Source organism: Phasianus colchicus, chromosome 2 (genome assembly GCF_987193195.1).
Source record: "Phasianus colchicus chromosome 2, bPhaCol1.hap1.1, whole genome shotgun sequence".
NCBI lineage: Eukaryota > Metazoa > Chordata > Aves > Galliformes > Phasianidae > Phasianus > Phasianus colchicus.
In genome coordinates, this window is record NC_143437.1 from 36082800 (window position 1) to 36107082 (window position 24283).

General features: G+C 34.1%; 1 protein-coding gene across 3 annotated transcripts in view; it reads right to left on the minus strand.

Moving 5' to 3' along the window:
- The window catches only part of FMN2 (formin 2), a 147655-nt gene that overhangs the window by 60279 nt on the left and 63093 nt on the right, over nucleotides 1–24283 (minus strand). For all 3 annotated transcript variants that reach the window (XM_090135380.1, XM_090135379.1, XM_031592358.2), the window contains one exon: nucleotides 6218–6279. In XM_090135380.1, the coding sequence (XP_089991506.1) occupies nucleotides 6218–6279 (62 nt within the window). The remainder of the gene's footprint in view (nucleotides 1–6217; nucleotides 6280–24283) is intronic.

Below are 24283 nucleotides of genomic sequence, written 5' to 3' on the forward strand. Positions count from 1 at the left end.
CAATGATATCAGCTGCTTTACAAAATGAGTATTTCAACATTGCTAACGTAGTTTCCAATTAACTGCAAAACTTTCCAGTTCTGAGTATTGCAGGTGCTGTTTAGGTGAAAGACTTGCTTTTTTTTTTTTTTTTTTTTTTGGTCTTTGTTATGGAGCAGGCACAAACAAAAGAGTTCTCAACTTCAACTAAACATTCTCACCCAATGGAAAGCTAAAAGAAAAGAATAAAACTTCTATTTCATTTCTAATCAGTAAAAACTCTCTCGGCAATTGATGAAAGCTATAGCTCTCAGAAATCAGAATGATGCCAAGAGAGGGAGCGTTGTTCTAACAGTCACACTATTTGAGTCATGGTACAGTCTAGGTATGTGAATGACACAACTTCATAGGGAGATCTATTTCCATATCTATATCCATAGCAGTGGGATCCTGGGGTGCATTAAAAGGAGCATGGCCAACAGGTCAAGGGGTCTCCCTCTCTACCCTGCCCTGGTCAGGCCTCACCTGGAGTGCTGCATCCAGTTCTGGGCACTGTGATACAAAAGACAAGGATCTCCTGGAGAGAGTCCAGCAGATGGCCACACAGACAACAAAGGGCTTGGAGCATCTCCCCTATAAGGAAAGACTGGTGACCTTGGTCTGTTCAGCCTTGAGAAAAGAATACTGAGAGGTGATTTTATTAATGTTTACAAATATCTTAAGTGTGGGAGTCAAAGGGACATCGCCAACCTCTCTTCAGGGGGATTGAACTTGATCTCTGGAGACCCATTCCAGCCTCAAAATTCTGTGATTCTGTGATTTTATTTATTCAACTTAAACTTAAAAAAAAAAAAAAAAAAAAAGAAAAAGAAAAGAAAAAGAAAAACCACTCTTATTTGGTTTATGTTTTTTAAAAAATGTCAAAAGAAAATAAATTATAAAAACTTGGTAGAAGAAAAACCTAGTTCTATTATTTCAGAATAATTTTTGACATATACTCTCTTCTGTTAATTTGAAAGCTCTTAAAAACTTTTAATAATTGATAAAGATGAAAATATTTTAGCAAGAAAGGTTATTCTCAAGTTCTTTACAATAAATAATGAGAATACTCTTTTCTGGCCTTCTACACAAAGCAAAGTATTAGTGCACCTATCACAGCAGTTTACATGAAAACTGCTCTGAAAGTAATGCCTTTTTTTTTTTTTAATGTTGGTCAACAATGTCAGAGGTGGATGTTGGTGGTCAGACAGTAGAGGTTGAATCTTCCTACCAATACTTCATTATATCTTGTTGTTGTTCAACAGAGCAGCAGTCTGCCAAAATGGTGTCTGACATGGAAGCAAAGGTAATTGAATTCCTTCATGCAGAAAACATTGCTCCTACTGACATTCATTAATGCTTGCTGATCATTTCTGCAAATCAAAGAGGCTGTGTGAGCATAGCGAGGAGGTGGATAGTGCATCTCTGCAGTGGCAGCAATGACACAAATGAAGCCACATTCCCAATAGCCACGCACAGCTGACGCACCATGAAGTGAAGAATATCTTGATCAGCTCGTCCACGCAAACTGGCTAACAGTGGTGACTATGTTGAAAAACACTGTTCTGTAGCTGAGAATTAATTCTATCAAATAGTGCTGATGTGCTCTTCAGTTGTAGTTTCCATGGAAATAAATAGGAGGCATTACTTTAGGAGCAACCTAAAAGTACACACGCATATTAAAGTTGATAATGTTACTCTAAGAAATCCACTGGCAAATGTTAGGCAGACTCACTATTCTTTTTTTAATCTATTGTTTTCTGATTGTATAAGCACAGAAAAACTGACAAAGATACCACAGCTAAGCATCATCCACTCATGGGTAGACCAGAGAAAAATGTCACAAGGTACGGTTTCAAGTTTTAATCAAAGCAATGAGATCCAACTATATGGAGCAAGTTCAGAATCAAACTTGTTTCACATTCTTAATTCAGACTCTCCCATACAGAATTCTGATTTTCTGTGTATTTTAAATTACTACAAAAAAGTATGACAGATCTGCACAATTGTTATTTAGGATTACTTATCAGAATTACTACTGGTAAACTTATTTTTGTACAGCTAATGTTTATCTGTTCTTAAATTTACAGCAAATAACAAAAATCCTTTTATATTATTCTCTACCATTTCTGTCAAGAGAAGCCATTTAATACATCTTAAAAGTTGCTAATCTGATTCCTCAGCACCTTTTTGAATGCTAACATTTTCTATTCCCTTCAATTTTAGTGGTTACATAATGATATAAATGGAAGAAATTAGTGTAATTTATAGTGTAATTTATCAGAATTTTGTTTTTACTATGTATGACATCAGACAGCCTAAATCTCACAGATATACTATAAAAACTACATTGCTTTAGACTTAATTCTTCTCTTTTATTGTGTTATATCCCATGAACTGGGTAGGATCAAATACAGGATAAGGGCCATTCTTCTATTTCAGAACACAAATCTTTTTCCTGTTATTTTATTGTTTCTTTTTTTTTTCCCCTTGCAACAGAATTTTACTTCTTATTTTTAATATAATATTTAATATTGCTGTATTTAATACTGCTGTTTAATACTGCTGGATTTTAATTATTATTTTATATATATATTAAATTTAATTATTAGGGGGATTTTTTTAATGAGCTTCATTTTTGACGTTAATGTAACATTTCAAAAGCATCACAGTGACTTGCATAAAGAACATAAAAGTTAATGAAACAAGGATAGAATAAGGTATCCTGGTTAATAACTACTATGCTATCCCATCAAAGTTGTGTTTTGTATCAGAAGTTAAACATGATTCACAGTCTTAGCTGAAAAATGTTGAGGATGCTGAAGTTTGTCACTTAAAAAAAAAATTAAATTATACAATGACTACCTGGGAAGAAGATTTGAATCTTAGTGGTAGAGTGGAGGCAAGCACTGCAAACTTCTGGTTACCTTTTTCTCTTACAAACAGCATTTGGAAATTTATGAAAGCACTGGCCTAAATATCTTTAAAGAGATAGACCTGACAACATAACAGGAGTCAAAATAAGGAAGTATATGCATTTGAATTTGTGATGTGAAGAAACCTGAAAGGAATAAGTGCAGAAACAGTTATTTGATTCAATTTAAAAACATTTTTATACACTCTTTTTTCAAAACTAAAGATATAAGCAGGAACAGGCCTTAGTCTGACCCAATTTCAAGATGTAGCATTTTAGCTGGTAAGAGCCCACCTGCTTTCAAGATGAACATTCATTTGTCTGCAAATGATTGTATTTCTCATCACAATCAATATTGTCTACCATATATAGTGAATTGATAGCTCCCTTCAGAGTTTTACCTGCTTTTTTTCTCTCTAAATCAACATGCCACCTAAAAGCACAACTCAAGGAATTTCTGGAACTTAACGATTTCTGTTTCCCTCATTGCAAATTAAAAAAACTCAACATTTTTTAATATAATGTGAAAAATATATCCCAAGTGTTCTAAGTTAAATAGAAGCAAATACTTTTTCAGTGCTAAAACAGCAAAATGAAATACAATTCAAAACTAGACATCAAAGAAACTACCAATTTACTCCAAACTACAGTTCTGTGTTCATCAAGCAGAGAAATCCCCAATTTAAAGTGTGTTTGTTTGGGTTTTTTTTAAGTGATAAAGCAGAGAAAATGAGGACATTGGGGTATTCTGGTAGTAGTATCTGTGAAAAAAAACATATTAAAGCAACTGTTCTGCATATTGTTCTGTCTATATTTAAATTGTCTAAACACATGCTGACAATCAACTATGTATTAACCATAGTTTGTAGAGAAAACTACATTGCCATATGCAACTATGAGACTGCATCATATAGTACTGTAGTACCAAAGTCTTTCTCACTAGCTTCCAGTTAATATTATTAAATAAATACAGATCTTGGGTCACTGGTGGGGTGTGGGTTTCTTCATTAAAAAGAAGTAATATGTTTACAGTAACTTCGTGGTTAAAGACGACTTCAGTTCTTCAGTAAACAGGAATTGAGTCCTTGAGAATGTAGCTTTTGAAATTAGGGTGTGTTTAGGTTTGGAGACTGCCCAAACTTCATTCACATTTAAGTAATCATTTAAGAAGGGAAAGCACCATGCCAGACATATGCAATCAGAAAAACACCCGACTACATTCTGAGGGAAGACTGTAAAACAAGGGTTCCCATATGTTCCAGAGAGATCATATAGGCTGAGAACTAGTATAGCAATATTTAAATATGCAGCAAGAAATCCCAACTCAACAAATAAATCTTAAGAATTAAAAATGTAGTTAATGAACACAGTGTAATGGAGTTAGGCAAATTTATCCCCACCCACAACAAAGAATGAGGCTGAGAAATAAGGGAGCAGCTGAGCGTGCCATGCCCTCTCCTACCAACCATTGCTCATTGTTATATTGAACAATATTATTATAATTAAGGAAGTTAAAAAGGAAAAGAAATGTAAAGTCTGGTAACTATGATCTAAAACTGAAGACAAAAACAATAAGCAACAATGACAACAAAATAAGAAACTTAAGAGCCTTCTTTTGAGCCTCAGGTCTACTAAACAGAGGATCCAGCAACAAAATTCAGCTCAGAGGAAAATTTTTGAAAATAATTGGATTTTTTTTTGTCCTGCTTTCTTTAGTCCAGTAAATTTCGTGATACAGTTGAACTGATATCTTATGCCCAAAGTTAGAAAACACATTATAGCTGTTTAATTTTTTTTTTTTTTGAGTCTACCCTCAGATTAACATGTTTTCCTTAATCTTGACAACAATTCCTAGATATTCTCTGTAATTAATGAAAGTAATAATGAAAAAAAACTAGAATAGCATCATTTGATGTTTCAGGAAACAGCAAATTTGCACTTGATCTATCATACTAGAATTAGGAAATACATATTTCTTACACAGAATACAGATGAGATAAGGCATTTGAAAAATACTGTTAGCACAATTTATAATCAGCAATGCAAAAGGATAATTTTCTGAACTAGAGAAGTGTAACGCAAAGAAGAGTGAAGTTTTTATAAACTGATCATGAGAGCAGCATTCATTCAGAAGTGACTGTGGCAGAGGGGGACAGATGTTTAAAATATAAAGACTTTGGGGTGGTAAGGATAGATTTCCATTTGGTCATTACCTTCCTGAGCAGTGTTGAAGGGAGTTAATCCTTCAGAGATGAAATGAGAGAAGTAGTGCTTTCAAGTTCTTGTTAGATAGTCACAAACTGTGCTATCCAATATCCTCTCTGCAAAGAGGACTGGAGCTTACTGTCTCTTTTCACAGCCCAAATGAGAAATTTCAGAAATCAATAAATAATTGCAAGGTATGTCATATAAAGATAGTCCAGAAAATACAAAAAAGGGAAAGGTGCTAAAGTAATGAATGTATTATTAAAATTATAATTTGAGGGAAATAAAAAGTCTAGTAAAATGCATTGGCTTTCAAGCATCACGTTTCAGAAAGTAAATAGAAAACCTCTTCTCTTTTTTCTGGAATTTCCTAGCCAGACCTCTATGTACTTAGGCAGTGTGCTCCAAGAAGAGAATAATATTCACTCGCCTCAGCTGAAAGCAGAAATGCACTTCGAAAATCCACTTCTTTCAGTGTTGCACGTGACTGGCTTTAGAAAGTTTTAGATCATGCCTGACTACATTCTGAATCCCTGATTTTGCATACCTACTAGTCAAACACACTGTGATAATAAGCACCAGACATTCATGAAGCCTCTGTCAGTTTATACTACTTTTTCTTACATTAACCTAGAGTAAGCCTTCTCCTTTCAAAGATTTGAAATCCTCATTATTTAGGGTTTTCCTCCAAAATAATTAAAACTGCAGTTCTACAATTGAAATGATTGCTTTTATTAAAAAGAATTGTTTGTTATTGAACAGCATAGCTATATTAATGAGGTTACCGGGATAAACCAAAGGTCTGAAGTGCAAGGTCTGACGCCTACTGACTGCCCTACCCGAAAACAAACAAAAAGGAATACAGTTGATTTCACATATAGGAATTACAACAAAATGCATGCTCAGTAAAAAAAATGCACAATCAATGCAGCTGAACTGCTCATCATTACTCTAATTGCTTTGGACAAGAACAGTCAATTCAAAATTGGACACTTTCTTACGACTACTGATGCAAATCCCAAATACTTTCATATGGACCAATGTATTCCTACATTGTATGGACTTCCTCTGGTTACTCACGTTCTCATAGAGGGCTTGAAGGGTCTCTAGGTCAACCACAGAGTTGTCTAAGTTCACAACAGCTATAAAAAAGACAAAAGAAAAAAGAATTAGTTGTCAAGATGATAATCCAGCTGTGAAAGAAAGCCTAAGCACAATATCCAGCAATAGTTTTTATGACCTACTGCCCATACAGCTTAACGGTTTTAACTGTATTAATGCCTTTAATAGTGCCATTCCTAACACTATGGGCTAGAAACCTGGTAGAGCCAGGTGTAAAGTGTTAAAGAATTCATCTCCCTGCCCCCAAACACATACACAAGATCCCACGAGTATGGCCATAGCCAGAGATCAGAGATAAGCTTTACATCAGACTTTCACGGTCCGACTGAAAGCATTATAAAAATTTGTAAATCTGCACCACAGCCACACACACACTCACACAACAAAGCTCATTCCTGTCACTGGTTGGTTTCACTCCTAAACTGATTAATCCATAAGTCAGCCAGTTAACTTCAAGACACCTGACAAGGGTCAAGTCTTCTATGCACTAAGTCGACAGGTTTAGTACAGATACAAAATATGCCTTTCCTGTTCCCAACCAATTCTGGCGCCACACACATATTGTGTTTTTTCAGTGTCAAAAAGCTGGTTCAGTGAATACAGAGAGAGTGATTTCCATCTAACTACTCCTGAACAACAACAACAACAAAATTAAAAAAAAATTGAGGGTCACTTTTAGGAACGCAACTCTGCCTTCCCACTGTTAGCAGGAACATTTAATGATGCATACATAATGCTTGTGCAAACAAATGAATAATTATTCTTATCTAACACAAAGCAAGAATTGTTCTAAAACTAGAAGGTTTTAGTCTTATATGTTTTATGTAACAATTTTTATGACTGTTTATAAGACAAATCTAGCTTCATTCCAATTTTGTTGAAGTGGTAATACTTTAATCACACTACACTAATTCCTTCCCTCATTTTGGCCTTCATTAATTTTACTTTTTTTGCAATAACGTGTTCATATACATAAATATGTATGTGTTTATGCACTCATACAATATGTACATTTCTAGATTAATAACATTAATCTAGATATTGTAACTTTGATCTGTGAGAGCAACCTTGCACAAGGGCAGTTTCTGTCCTTTCAGTCTGTGTCATAGAGAAATTCTGCGTATACACCTAAAGACTACCGATAATATAATTCAAGTTCATTTGTTCCAATTGCTTTAAAGCTTTTACATGTACCACTCTGAGTCTGGGACTCATCATATTACCCCTTTCCAGGCCTGATGCATAGTTTTAGTTACAGTAAAAGAATACTATAAAAAAAGAAGTGTTGATCTTCTAACTAAGTACTAAACAGGGTACTCTGTATGTATGCAAGTTGTAAGACTGAAATAAAGAAAATAGAAAAATTTATACTTTCAAAAATAATAATAATAAAACACTTTTCCCTTACCACAAAGTAAATAAATTTTAAAGATAATAATAGTGACATAGTTAAAAATTTAGGGAGCAATGCTTTATTTGTTTTGGGGGAGAGGGTCCATGCAAAAAATCTAATAATTATTTGGAATATTTTAATTCCACCCCACCCCCTTTTAAGTACAACAATTGTGGCAATACTGAATGAATATGCCCTCTCAAAGGTACTTGATAATCCATTTTACACAACAGAAATATCTGTGTGCTTTAAAGTAAACCAAACTTGCCGTGTAGAACAGAAGAAATGAAATAAAAACTGGATCTAGATTAGTTTTAGAGCTCCTCTTTAAGAAAACATATTTGAAAGCACATATAAAAAGAGCTTTACTAAAAATAGAATATATTTTGAAGCTTAGTTTTTATTATCCCTACATTTCAGCATTTTAAAACTTAACACTTTTTTCCCTATATGAACAGCTATTTATTCTGACTTACTGGCTGTCTTCTGCCTGCTCTACACCCCCATCATTCTTCTTTCCAGAGACTGTCTACTCCTGCATTAAGAAATATTACATAAGTCCCTGTTCTGACTTTTGTTCAATGTTAAGATCACCCATAGATTACTCAGGGAGCAATAGAACACTTTTGTTTGAATGCTTGCATGAGATAAGAGAACGCCCGGCAAACAAAGCGGTGCCAGGTCTGTGTACTTTCAACAAAGCAGGTATGCAGAAGAATGTACATACTTAAGGGAGCCACTTAAAACAAATCAGTCTGAAACAAGGATTTGGAGAAATTATATCCCAATACACGTTTCCCCTCAAAACAAAACAAAAAACACCAACAAAGGTGTTTCTGTAGAAAGTTGTATATGTTTCTAAATAGCACTCAAAGATCCCACTGGTAGTTGCTAACATTCACCATGGGATTTGTAATATTTTTCCCCCTTTGGAAATCAGGAGATTAAATTCTGTTTCTTGGTGATACTGCAGCACTGTAATATGGAACATATCTAGCAAAGAAATGACCGCTGTTGCACATTTAATTATGTTATCTGGACAATCTGAACTGATAAAAGCAATAATGTTCTCATGCAGCCAAATTAACTACGTAAACATATCTTTTGTCCCCTCTCCACAATCAGCATTACTATAGACTTAAATATATGATAAAAGGATTCCATACATAGAGACTAAATAAAGTAGAAAAATACAGAAAAACATAAATTAATGTTAATTTCCCCTCAAAATCTTCTGAATAATGCTATAGTTCTAGTACACATGGATGCAAACATCTGGAGAACGGTTTATAAATCTTGCAGTCAGTAGATATTTCCACCCACATTACTTCTGTTTGTTTTGCAATTGACACTGCCGTTTCCCTGGTCTTGACTACAATGAAGTTATCTTTAATAGCCAGCACGTCATCCAGTTTGTCAGTTATGTTCTTCAGCAGTAAAAAATATCAATTGGCTGTTACTCTAGCAGTAACAATTTTCTTTTAGTCAAAAACTCATACATTTTGTTTTTACCTTTAAGATTTAGTAGTTTTGTTATTTCCCTTGTATCTCTGTGGTCACTGCTGTCAATAAAACCAACCTCAGTTTCAAGTAATAATACTGTAAAATTACTTAATATATAATTATATATATTGAAACTTGGTATGAATACATACAAATACAACCAAATTTGAACAAAATGTATTCAGATACACAAACAAAAATGAAAGGAACTACAAACCAACAACTTTATTAAAAAAACAAGCATTAGTCAACAGATGTTTATAGAAAATCCTCCCAGTAAAAACAAAAACGTTGAAGAGCAATCACAAAGTGTTGCTCAACAATCTAAAGGGCAGAAGAGAAGAAAGAACATCCCAAATCGAAGTTTCTACCAACAACTATAATAATGAAGTAGTAATACATGAGAAAACACCAGTAAGAATTTGGAGGATGCAGAGTATATTCTCAGGGAGACTACAAAAGGACGTATCTGTGATATTTGTTGTTGGTATTGTTGTTATAAATAGATTGTTAACATTGATTATTTGTATGGAGATTGCTCCAAAAGTAATGCCTTCCGTTTATCTCCAGGGAAATGACAACAGATACAAAAGAACACAATAACATTGATCATTAGGGGAACCGTTTAGCTACAAACTATGTATTTTCAACAGTCACCACCATTAGCTATGCATTTTTGCCATTGATGAACAGGCACCTACACAATGAGCTCGTAAATATCTGCATGACCACCTGGAATGTGGCTTGTTTTCCACACTGTTGTTGCCACTGTTGAAATGCCTCACTGAGCTCACATCCATATACAGTGGATGTCTCTGTAAACATTCAGCAAATATTGATTAATGTCAGCGGGTGCCATTTTCCCCCGCACAGAAGAATTCAATTACAAATATTTACTTCATACTCATTCCATGTCAGACACCATTTTGTCACACTGCCCTTCTTCTGCCATCTGTTGTACAGCAATAAAATGTAACAGTATCGGAGGGAAGGTTCAACCTCTGTTGCCGTACCATCAACATCTGTCTCTGACATCATGGGCCAACATAATAAAATAGCAGGCATTACTTACAGAATAACCCCTGTGCATCTAAGAATACGTGAACTAACAGCTATCAATTAAATAAATGTGACATCTGATATAGACATAGCAAATCTACAATTTAAATACATCAAAATATCACCAACTGTAAGAGAAAAGATTGCTTCCTACAATAAACTAGTACTTGGAAATCCTTCGCTGTTTACTAATCTGGAAATTCATTCTAAAATGAAAAGGCCAACATTCAAAATTTCCTAAGAATTTCAGAAAAAGATTAATCAGTACAGTATTTCGGATGCAGCTTAAGTCATAAAACTCTCAACAGCACAATCTCATTTATGATCGACTGCGAGCAGTCCATTACTCAGCCCAATCCTTGGTTGGACTTTCCTTCCCTCAAAGTAGGATTCACACCATTCTCCTCTTCTCTGTCCTTGTCAAATGCACTTAAGCTTTGCTGTCCCTCCAAAACTGACTGAGAAATTCCAAGTTCAACTTTACTGATAATAGATTATAGCTTACCTCCTCAAAGAGGACTGCTAGCTGACATAAAATCATCTCAATCTTCCACAGGGAATGCTGAAACAACCCTGCTATACTCAGTTCTATGCTTCTGGAAGAAGTATTCCAATTTTTCATGCTGTTTGCCATCACAGCTACCTTCTCCATGACTCTCTCTCAAAAAAAAAACAACAAAAAAAAACAAGAAAACCCCCAACAAACTATTAGTATCACTCCCCCTTTTTTCCTCCTGCACATGCTTACTACTTCGCTTTCTCATCCGCTCCCTTTTGCTAAGAGTCTTTCCAAGACTTCAAATCTCCTTTATCAAGCATCAGCAATGGACAGTCACAGAACACAGAGAGAAACTGATAAGTCATCATTGAATGATGGACAACAGTTTTATAGTAATGTACCATGGTTTTCTTATTTCTCAATTCAGCATGGGGCACTGACTTGGGGGTTTCAAAGCTGTTCTAGCATTACTGACTAAGATGCAAGACCACAAGACACCTAGAAGTTACACCTTCTAAGGTATCTTTCCCAATCTACATTCAAGGTAATAATTATTATTAACAGTAAAATCATCTACATCTCAGGTGCCTGAAGAGTGAAAGAAACAGAAAAGGCACCGACCAATCATATAGGAGAAATTGACTTTGTTACTGTTAACCTATGCCAGAAGACTGGTTTCTGTGGTTTCAATATACAAAAACTGTAAACTGTATATAAACAGATTCTCAAAAACTGTGCATTATTTTGAGGCAAAAGATGAAAACATCTTAAAAGGCTGAATAACTTTTATATTTATTTTTCAAGATTTGATGACATTTTTACTCATTTTGAATATCCAGAAGAATATATGGAAGGAAAGGATAAATCTAATGTTTTGAGTGTGCATCATGAGTGAATAGCAAGCTGCATAAATGCATCATATTGTGTCATGTACCTTGAATAATTATTTCAGAATTAATCAAAGACAAAATCTGCTCCAAGGTAGTGAAATTAAAACGGTCAAAAGCAACACCATCAGAAAACCAACATATTTGCAAAACTTTAAGCAATGGAAAATTCTGATGCATTGAGAGAAGAAACACAAGTCCAGAAGCATACAGACTGTGCTAAAATATTAAATCTTCAACAAAACAAGGTGCAAATAATTGTGTTAAGTATGGAATAGAAGCCTTCACTGACAAATGTGTTTGAAATAATCTGCGAAACACCACATGCAAAAATACAAGCAAAACACAGATCAAAGTCTCGATGCAGACAATTCCATCAGGTTCCCTGGAATGACTGAACTAACTGATTCAGAAGTAGAAAAACATAAAAACAACCACCACATCTTCTTCAATGTTTTCATGGGAGAAAAAAAAAGGAGTCAAGAGAGCCTTAGAAGATCAAAGTGCATTAACTTTCTTTTCTGCTATGTCAGTTATGATATGATGCAATATCAAGGTACCTCCCAAAAAAACTCAGATTTAAATCCAAATTACATTAAAATCAACCGAATTGCAAAATATGCATTGAAGTTATCAAGCTGCTCACATAGTAAAACCACAGCTTCAAGATGCGCTATCTTCTGCTCCATTTTCTTCCATGTACGCTTACAGACACTGTTCACACAACCATGGGCGTACTACTGCACAGCATCATGTTTTTGCCTATAATGCTTCCAGCAACATAACTACTTCATCTCATAACAACAACAAAAAAAAACTCCTAATGTAGGAAATTAAACTGGCCTCTCTGAAATAAACTCTACATTTAGATAATTATGGAATATGCAGCGATAAAACAAAATGTTTTATAAAACATCATGGGAGCTGCAGCAAAACAAACAAGAATAATGGCTATAAAACTTTTAAAGATCCTCAGAAATTATGTGAAAGAAAAATTATTAAACAAGAGCACCCAGACTTGCAAAACTTGTAGAGAAAACCCTGATGATAACAGATAGGATTATGCTTACCATGGACAATTCACTACACTAGACGTAGTTAGCAAAAATGAAAACAATTTCTCACCTACCTGCTTATTCTTGGTACTTTTGTGATATGTTTATTTAGCAAATACTCTCACCTTTTCAAGATGAAAATTAACTGCACATAGCACAATGCAGGCTAGATCTTCAGCACAAGTACACACATCATGAATCAAGAGTCAAGAAAAAGCACTTTGAACTGCTTGCACACAGTTTTCCTGTGGTAGTAATTCACTTTAATCTAAAGTTTACGTATGAAGCTGGAACTGTATACAGTATATAAGTTTCCAGGCAGAAGACATGGATTAAGCTGAGCTCCTGCTTAAAGATGGTTCTGAGGAACTGAAAATGCTTAAATACAATGAAGAACTTGAAATTATTTATATAATATTTCTAGAAAATAATAAAATGAGAATTAACCAAGGATATTCATTTGTAAAATTTGGTGCAAAGACATAGAAGTCTCCACTAAACAGTAATCACAGGTGTTTGGGTTTTTTTTGCATTGATTCTTCTGTTATAAATACGATTTATTTTTTTAGAAGTATTTCTTTAGCTTTACAATAGCAATAATATTATATCAATAAATTACACACACACATACACACAAACATATATGGAGCAAGATATAACAAAATATATTAACTATGTATAATTTTGTAAACAATTACATTACATACATTTCAAACAGTTGCCTATAACATTAAGGACAGATTTACTGACTATGTGAAATCTGACTTTATACACCTATGCAGACTGTTTACAAAAACTGTGTGCGCTTAGTTCTTAGAGAACAAATATATTTTGTTTGACTCAGTATGTCGCCTTCTTGTCTAGGCAGGCAAAAAAAAAGGAGACCAATGCTGTAATCCTTTCAGAATAAAATGTTTAAATACAAACATGATTGCCATTGTAGACTGTTTAATTTAGAGAGATTGTATTTCAGCTCTGGTTTTGAGAGGTTTGCTGATTTGACTATTGAGAGTACACTTCAATGCTTATCTTAATTGTTTAGATAAGATTTGTTTAAATCAGGCAGGTGAAAAAAACAGGCATAGTACATCGGAAGACTGAGAAGAGACTGGCATTTTACTAGATTATGCTTATTTTAAACTGTAGTGGATGGAAGAGCAAATAGTCTCAAAAACCTGCCGGGGTCTGGTCTTCAGATTTACTCCCTGAAGTGCAAGACTGACTGGCAGGATTCTGCATTTTCAACAAACTGGAAAGAACAGCCATGATGACTTGAAAACACAAATTAAGGATTACTATGGTACACAAATGCAAATGACATGAGATCAATTTAATAGAGTTTTTTTAAAAAATTGTACTTGATGTTTACAATAAGGTTTCACTGTTTTCTAGAAAGATTTCCTGTCCCTTAGAATTATTGTTAAAATGTTTAATGAACAAGATCATTATATCTGTATCTGTATTAATTTTATATAATTTGCATATGAGAAATTCTGTTACAGTAAATAAATTTATAGTTATAAAAATACAATACTAATTGATATTTTACTTCAGCAACAGATAGCACTGTATTTTTCAAATATCTAGTTAAGGTACGTAGTATATCATGACATAACTGTTCAATTTCAAGGTTCTAAAGTTAAAATTTTTCATACACATTGATTATACCATAGCAGAGAGACTACCAGAACAGGGTATCTCAGAAGTATGTCTTTGGGATGTTTACGTGGCCATGTACATTTACAGTACATACATATAAAAACAAACCACAAAAAATAGATCAGTGGTAAATCATACTCAAAAGAAATCAATGATAAAAACATGCAACTTGTCTATAAATCCATCTGCAGATTAATTACAGCTTCATATTTATGAGTCAAGTGAAATAAAATGTGGGTTCCAGCTTGTTACTGACTTTTTATTTTTGAAGATATGCTCTACTACTTTATGATCTTTACTTCAATTGCATTTTTTCAGTGCATTCCACAGGATAAAAGTGATACTAGTGCTGGTGTAAACAAGACTATTAAAGCATGTATGCAAGTCAATCTTCATAGAACAAGGTAGCATCTCTTACTGAGTACAGTTGGGAGAAACTAGCAAGATTTTTTTCTGGAACACAAAAAATTTAAACACTTCAGGATTCAAACTACTTCAGACTTGTGATTACATTTTGGTTCAGTTGTCTGTTGTTTTCTTTTTTAGTAATTTGAATTTGCTGGCTTTTGATTTAATTCCACCTTGCATAAGAGTAGCTTAAGGTAAACAAAGCCATGGCTTGTTGAGAAGTCTAGTCCAAAGAGGCTAGCTTGCTTTTTCATGTTTCAGAAAGCTCATTTGATATGATCAAGGCAAAGGAAACACAAGATGCAGAGGAAGATCAGGATAATCCAAATAGGTTTAATAGAAAATATGAACCCTAGGTTTACATAAGTGCAAAGTCAATAATTAATTTAGATTAAAATTATTCCATCTATAAAAAGAATCTTTTATTTTCATAATCAAAAGAAGGACATGATTTTGTATAGGATCTCTGAAATACATTGCTTTACTCTGTGACCCCAAGTACATTTGAATAATCCCTAATCCTTGCATTATATACATTCCAGTCTTTAATCATGCTTCTAACCCACAACTGAAAATCTAAATTTTTTGACAGTACATTTATTTGAGATGAATTGACCACAATTCATCCCTCATAATAAAGAGGAGAGTAACCCTAACCATAGAGCATTTTTCATATTTAGTATAATTTTGGGGTGGATACCAAAAATAGATTTCTCCAAGAAAACTATTAGTTATATTCAGCAGCTCACATACAATTTTAGTTTTTTTGTATGCTCCCAACTTACCCACAATTAATATACAACTAAAAATCCAGGTGTGTACAGGTGGCAATTTAGAACATTCGCATTAAATCACTTAAGTGTCAACACTAAATCAGTTAAAAGCTGCCAAATGTATAGACCTGAAAATTTAATAGCTCATGAAACACTATGAGAAAGGAGAGCGTCTTAACTTTCCACAGATCTCCACACTTAGCTTACTGCTATTATATATCTTTACCAACAGTGAAATGTTAAAAACAGTTATTAATCCTCAGTGATGTCCACATAGTGTAAATAAGATAGCTATTCTTTCCTAAACAGACTTAGACTCACCCAAAGAATTGCCTTGATTACACTCTCAATCACAATGAATGACTAACTTAAGGCTTTTCTCTCAGTGAGTGACTAGAAGTCAAAATAGTACTTTTAATAGAAGCCTAACTGGCGGACAGCAACCAAGAATAACCTGGTCTCAAGAAATTGTTTTTAATTGCAACATTATAATTTCTTGCATACTTATAAGAGATAGATTTGAAACTAGATGGGCTTCAAAATTTCACAGACCAGAAAGAAACAAAAAAGAAGGATACCTGTAAATTAATCTGAGAACTTCACTTTGAAAGTAATATTTTAAGTGTTAAAAGTGAAGGAAATTAACTTTGAGTACTGTTTCATGAAATGCATTGCCTTCTCCATCACTTAAACTATTTACATGAAACCTTAGACTCACCAAAGTCAGTGGCAAAACTATCAGTGACTTCAATGAAAGAAAAAGGTTGAAGGGTCAGAATTTCATCTGGAACTCAAGATCATTTATATTGTTAAAACATTCATATTTCTACAGACTAATGGCTTGAGCAAGAAATTAGCAGGCAATATTATGTGACTTATTTAGTAGCTAGACTAAATGCTCAAATACTCTTCCAAACTCTGAAAGTTTAGAGCTGAGCTGTTTATTTGCCTTTTTGCCAGTTCCTTCTGAAGTTATCCATTAGTCTTCTCTGAAGTCAGCAAACCTAACCCCTTTCTGCATAATCTGCAAAGAATTTTGCTACCTTTGGTGACTTACAGCATAAATTAATGGAAGCTCATTTAGCCATGAGGATATGCAGTCATTTACACGCAGAAACAAAGCTTCCATTGCTTATGGTTAGTTAGCCAGTTGTGTGTGATAATATAGAGATCTGTAGTAGTACAGCTAGTTAGAAAATTCTACATGGAAATTGTCAGGGGTTCAGAAATCAGGCAAGCCTTCATTTGCTACAACTGCTGTGAAGACAATAGTGGCAACCACATGTTGAATTTTTTTTTGTTCAAGAATTATGAACTGCATTTTTGAGAAGTTGCCTTTCAAAAGCAGGTTTTCCTTTCAATTTTCAAGACAGTAGTATCTCACTAAAATACATTCTTCACTAGAACAAGTAAAAAATATATTTTTGGCACAGCAGGAAGGAATTTAGATGTATCCTGATATTTTCAGTATCAGCTCTGTCTGAAGCCTGCACAAACACTATGGCCTCCATCGTCATAACGGATGTTAAACCTTTCACCAAATATTCTGAAGTTATGATAGTAAAGAGCTACATATGCTAAAAAAATGATGTTATGGTCTTGTGATATTTAGTCCATGTTCTAAGTGTGGTAGGATTATGAAAATAGCACAAGATTTTTGGCTAGGTAGAAAACAGATGAGAGGTCTTTACTAATTTAAATCCCAATAATGTGATAACTGAGGGAAGAAGGATGAGCATTAATTAAGTATCTATCCTTTTTTGTGCTCCAAAGTGTTTCTCAAGAGTTGATATTAATAAATTCAAGGAAATATGGACTGCAATTGCAACAAAATCAAAATATGTGTAGAAAACCAAAATATATCAATTTAAGAAAACTGTGTCTTCTGAGAAGACAATGACCTGTATTTATGGCAGTATCATCTCTAGATTTAGCCTACTAAGGTCTTCAAGACTACAAAAGGCACTCAATGCATTGACCTATATTACCTAAGTAACTAAAGCCATTTGAAGCTCCACTAAAAATATCATATACATTACACTGAAATAGAACAGGGAGGTTTCCTATGGAACAGCAGAAGAACATAAATCTAAATCTTTCATTATCCAGGGGTCCTGTCAGAATACATGAAAGAAAAGAAAAAAGGCAAAATAAATCCATGTGCTTTGGGGGACACAGGCACAACAGCACCAGCATGAGAAGAAACATGCCAGATATTTCTCCACAGAAAAAAAGACTTTCTAACATCTAACCACAGCTTCCCCTTGCACTCCTTACTCCACCAAGCACAGATGAATACAGCAAACAGGTCTCTGCCCTATCATTTCTTCATCCTTTCTCCTCCTTGCACCTGGCACCAAGACACAGCACCCCCAGCAGAACTGGAAGCAGGACACCAGACAACACAGGCTGTTGTTGCCACCTGGTGCTGGAAGTGCAGAGCCAGGAGGAATGGAAAACCTGGTGGGAAAGGTGCTCAGATGAGGTAGGAATGAGAGCTAGATTCTGAGGTGAGGAGGAGGAAAAGTCAAAATAAGCCAAGGTGGAGTCATCTCCTGGCCAGCTATAGAGTGATATAGTCACCAGACTGCTCATGCTTGCAACGGGCAAGTTATTAAGTGATGGGTGTAATGGCTGCTCCAAATGTATCAGAAGGAAAATTATCAGTGTCACAGTCTCAAGGCTGCATATGATGCCATAACCAGTTACTGCTGATGAAAGGATGAGTCATTTAAGATAAAGCAATCTGCTGAAACGGATCTGCCATATTCCCTACTGAGGAAGTCTATTACCAATTATAAATAGCACAACTAGAACCCTATTACATGTCACTCAGAAAGCACGTTTATAATGGTTTCTAAATGCTAACAGCCATATGATAATATGCAAGATACAAAACATAGCAGCAGGATTAATCTGTTAAATACATTTATGAGATATTGTACAGAATCTAAACTTTAGGACACAGCAATTACTACCCGAAGCAAGTAGGCAGAAATAACAAGAGTAGAAGTAGCATTTGATTTACTTCTAAATAGCATACGAGACAGCTGAAGACACCATAACTATCTTAAAATCACTCTCTTTAAGGGACACGGAAAATGAGATGATAAAAATAATGCCAAAAAAATAGGTGTTACAAGGAGAAAGTTGGTTACAAGGGTAAGAAGCTTGTAGGTCACAATGAAGCTTAGATAAGTTTCAGAGGAAAAAAAAAGAGAAATCTTAAAGCACTCAGACTTTTCCTTATCTTTCCATATCCCCACTGTCTCTGGGCTTCAAAACCACATACATGATTAAACAAAAGAGCATGAGGGACACCTGTAAGAAAATAACACTCTTCAAAACATGGAAATCAGCCAAGGAAAATAGAAAAGCAGAAAGTCTCATAAGCTCAGTGTAAATTGGACAAGAACAAAAAGGTCTAAAACTGACATGCCAAATGCATAAAGCTGGTAATAAAACTGCTTTCAAACACATCTGATATAGGAAGCCTGACAGGGAACAGTTGGGCATGTGAATAACCTGGCTATAAAAAGAGCACAAAAGAAGGAGAATAAAAAGATTAAACAACTTACTTATGATAGGGTTCATTACTGAGAGAAAAGGTCTAAGATGTTCTCATACATGATCTACATTTCTGAAGTGATGCATTTTGGGCATTGTCTGAAATTGAACTTGTTTCCAAACATACAAGTTTTAAGAGGATTCCAGAGATGATGCTGAAAATTACAAACTAGTCACTCTGAATTTTGTACCTGGAAACTGCCTATGTATTACATAGAAAAGCAGCTTCTTTAAACATACAGAGAAACACAATGTAATAAGAAAAGAAAGGTTGCATTCCATTTTATAGTGGATACTTATGAACACTAATTTGAATTGTACTCCTCTAGTGGAATCAAAAAAAGGCACAGATTTGAGTGATTAGACCCGTACTGGATTTTCACAAAGCTCATTCTTATCTAAGGCTTCAGAAAAAAATTATGTTGTCATGAGATAAATAACTTGGTTTAAATACAGCACTGATATTAAGAAAAGTCAATTGTAAAAATGGATTATGAATTTTCAAAAAGGAGTGTTGTAGCAATGAAGCCCCCACTAAGATCTTCACTACTCCCTGTACAGTTTAATGAATGAGAGGTGAATAGCTGAATATAAGAGCTAGCTAGTTTAAAGCTAATAGCAAACATGTGCAAAAGGATCTCTGAAATATTGTGTCAATACAATGTAAAATAAAGTACATAGAAGAAAAGAACCCAAATGTAAAAACCCTCATCAAAATAAGCACTTTTTCCCCCATAGTTCTCTGACAATAAAATCTCAATAATTAGCAACAGTTAAAAGACATACAACATCAGTACCAATATGGAAATAGAAGATATGATACCGTGGCATAGGCCTACACAACACACAAATCCTGAAAATCACTTGCAGAACTAGTCACTTCATTTCTAAAGAGAGGAAAGAGCTATGGATGGTAGACTGCTGACAAGTGAACTGAAAAGAATAGGCAACACATATGAGAACAATTCCAAATTTGGAAAAAGACAACTACTGCCAAAAAGATTAAATAGAGATCTAAAGAATTACATGAAGAGCAATTAATGTCATTCATCTTGGTTTAATTTTATTTTTGCTTTTTTTCCTGCTGATTACACAGGAGGTCAGGTACTAAGCTAGAAAGATCTTTTGCCCAATACAGTATAGAATTGCAATTGCTTCCTTAAATGAGAAATTACAAAAAGCTGGGAAGTAGAGGTAGTAAAAATGGATTCAATTCACGTTAAAAAAAAAAAAGGTATTCACCTTGCACGTTTTCCTACATCTTTATTCTAATTACTTTGAACGTAAATTAGATTTTAACAATTAAATACACAAGGCATTTTTTATAGACCTGAAAGAATGTATGTGAATATATTTCATATTTAAACTTACCAAACAAAAACAAATCACTAAATGGATTGATGTGGCAGGCATTCTTTTCTTCCCAATCTTTTAACTTAATGAAAAAATGTGCGACTAATTATTGGAAGGTCTTAAGTGAATTAATAAGCTGTTCTTAATATACATAATGCCAAAACTTCTGTGTAGTTTAGCGATGCATAGAAATATGGCCTTTGAAAAATGCTTTTTACTGTATTTCTGTAAAAAAATTCCTTTCCTCCCTCAGTTTTTGAATGATTGTAATGAATGTGACAAGCATTTTATTGCTTTTCTGCACTGAATTTCATAACCATCTTTCTCATAAGCGACTGACTACACATTACACGAATGTGAAATAGCAGTGCTAGTTTTTCTATTCCCCCAAACGAAGAACTTTCCTGAAACATTTCTCTCCATGTCTCAGTGTTAATCAGGCTTCAAGAAAAAAACAAACCATTTCAACTGGAACAACATACAAACAATGCACTTAGAGTTCTTACATTTCTTACAAAACTTTTCCATTAAATTACATTCATATGTTCTTAACAACAAAAATTTTTAATTAGCCAAACTATCCAATGTGGCAGTAATTAGTCTCTGCTTCAAGTACTGTTAAAAAGCTCAATATAATTTTCCTCATTTCAAGTGTATTTGGCAGTATAGAAAAATGGTTTTAGTTCTATACATTTATTTTTCAGTTATCAAATCCATAATAGCGTGTTGCATAGAAACAAAAATTCAGCTCCTTTCTTGATGATGTAAATATTTTTTATCCTTAATTACCCTGATGTGTTGCGTGCATACTTAAAAAGATCACCAAGATCCTATTTTTCCTGCTGCTGTTCTTTTATTGGCCAGAATTTTAGTCACTAGAATAAGCCTCCAGGAAATCTCAGAGGGTAGGACTGGAAGGGACAGCCAGTCCCCTCTCTATCAACACTTGGGAATGGCTTTTAAGGCTTTCCACACACAGCTCTGGGGTTTATATCACAACCATAGAAATGCTACTTTTCTCCAAGGTCCTCCCTCCCTAGCTAAGCAGACAAGGACTTGAGAATTACTTTCAGCTACTTAAGTACAAACACTCTAGGGAATACTGACAGTATCAAAGCAATAGAAACATTTAAATATATATATATGTTGCACTCAAATTTAATTTAGTCTGTGCTTTATACAAGTCATTTTATTTATTCCACTTTTTTTCTTAAAAATAATTTCACAATAGGAGTTTGTAAATTATAAGCAAATAAAATGTATGAATGTGAAATCTAACAGTAAATGTTACAAATATGGTGAAGTAAAGATGGGAAAAAATAGAGGACTAAGATTCACCACTCTGATGTGAAGATTCAAGCATGTGTTATTGCACACAGATATTGGACCAAAAAATGCCCAACTAACAAGCCTCTTATCAGCGGCAAGCTGGAAGTATCCAAATACAATGGAAAAAGCTATCAGAAGAAAATTTAAACCATGGTCTAAGAAGACTTTAGTTGTTAAAGTACAATTTTTGATAAGGAAAAAAAACGTTTAATGGGTTATGATTTAATAAAACAAGACAGGTATAATTTCTACCTCTGTTATCAACCTGCACAGATTATAATCACTTCACAGTTCAGTACTTTAACAAGGAAATGCAGACTTATTTAATAACCTAAAAAAGGCTCCGTGTATGTAGTTGTATTCAGGATTTTATATTTTATCCATAGCCTGAACAGACAGAAATTAGAATTTTTGTCATCTATTTGTCATCCAGTCTGAAAATGTCCAAAAAACCCAATCACATTTTACAACATAACTTACTGAAAAAGCAACATGCATTTCATGAGCAGATCCTTTCTTGAGCTCACGTTATGAGTTTCAAGTGATTATTCTTATATATTGATACTAGGATGAGTACTAATTAGATTATCTCTGGACTATGTATAGGATAAACTAAACAGACAGTTTTCAGATCTTTGTAAATGCTTTCCATTTACTTTATCTCCTAGATCCATGACCATTCAAATAATGCAGTATGAGAGATTTTCCCCCTTACTCCACCAAAATCATTCAGTTCATTTCTGATGAAGGCTTTCTCAGCTCACAATTTCAAAGTGTCAATGTGAAAAACCTAAACCAAAACTCTATTATGTTTCTCTGTTATTAATAGCCACTAATACTAAGAATAAATACTTATTTTGTCCACTAACACTGAATATTCATTCACTTCCTATACATCTGTCTTTTGAATGAAGGGCAGAAAATGTGCCTTCCGTGCTTAGCTGTACCTCTGCTAGTAGAGCAAACACTGATGCAAATAGTTTTCAGTAAAATAATCTGATTCATGTTAAAATGTTGGGCTTTACCAACTGTTAGACGAACCTGCCTTCTTCACAATTATTTTTTCTACAGTGCTTTTATATAACATTCTTAGTATCACTTACCAATGGTCAGTTGAGAGCTGTAACAAAAATAGCTTTGGCCTTCCATTTTCCATATTTATTTTATTTTTTTCTCCTACTATAGTTTTATGTAATTATTATCATCATCTCAGAGAGGGAGAAAAATGATAACTGTTAGATGAGAACATCATAAAGTGGGAGGATTCAGAATGAATCGGAGGCAGAAATCATTAAACTGCTTCTAGCAGAGTCAGTGCAACCACAAAATGTTACACAAAGACTTACGGAAATATTTACAGAATTGGAGCCATCCCAGAAGTAACATCACACCTTAAGTGATATACCCTGTTACACAAAACTTACTGAATTGGAAAAGATTACAGAAATGTTCAAAAGACAAGGAATTTAGTAAAGTTTTTGCCAGTCTCCTACTTTTAGCATTTACAAGATAAGGTCAGACAAGATAACTTCATTAAACAACAGATACATTTCTGTCTTGGAAACAATTATTGTATAACAATGTGACTGCAGTAAATGTGAACATTATTTGCACAAAATATAACATCTGCTCTCCTTACAGTTGAAAACTCCAGTTTATTTTTCATTCTCTTTCTTCTCAGATTATTTCTTTTTCCATTGTTACTGTATGTTTCGCTGTCCATAAGAAGTTGAAAATCAGCAGGGGACACACTGTGCCCTTATAATGAACTGATCAGGGAAGGAAGGACAACTATGCTCTGGACAACATAATGACAGTTCAAATTATTATTACTATACTTCCTGTGTTGAAAGGTTTGTTATTTAAGAGACACAGTCCTTGAATGAAGGAAGACACCAGCTTAATGTGCATTAACATATTAATATAAGAAGTGTTCTTCATAGGACTACTAAAAGCCGTTCTAAAAATAATCTGAGCTATAAGGGAAAAATAGGTAAGTGCTTCTTTCATATTTTTTGAGTTTTGGCTGTCTCACGCAGCCAAATGCAGCTATTCTTCTAGTGGGAACATAATACTAGATAAGAGAAATGAGGGTGATTTGTGGTACAGTAAAAAAATAAATAAAAAAAGCAAGCAAAATATCTGGAAAAAATGCTTTGCATGGTTGATAGATGACTGTAAGGAATAGGCATCAGTAAAATACTATGTGAAATCAGAGAAGCCATAAGGAGCCACATTTTGATACTAATAACTGAAAAATGGGAGTGGGTTTAAAGAAATCAATATTTCTTACAACTCTATCCTTCACAAATTAGTTGGAAGCTATGTTAGCAATGAAAATCTACAAAAAAGGAAATCACTAACAATAACATTTAAAAAAAATCAACTCACCCTACTTTAAAGCACTATTAGAATAATGTGTGTAAAAGTTCAGCACAAATACACTCTAGTACTTCCACAATGTAAGACTATTTAAACAACAGCCAAGATTTTGGAGTTTGTCTTCCTAAACTCAATTTCAAGTCAGGAGCAAATAAAT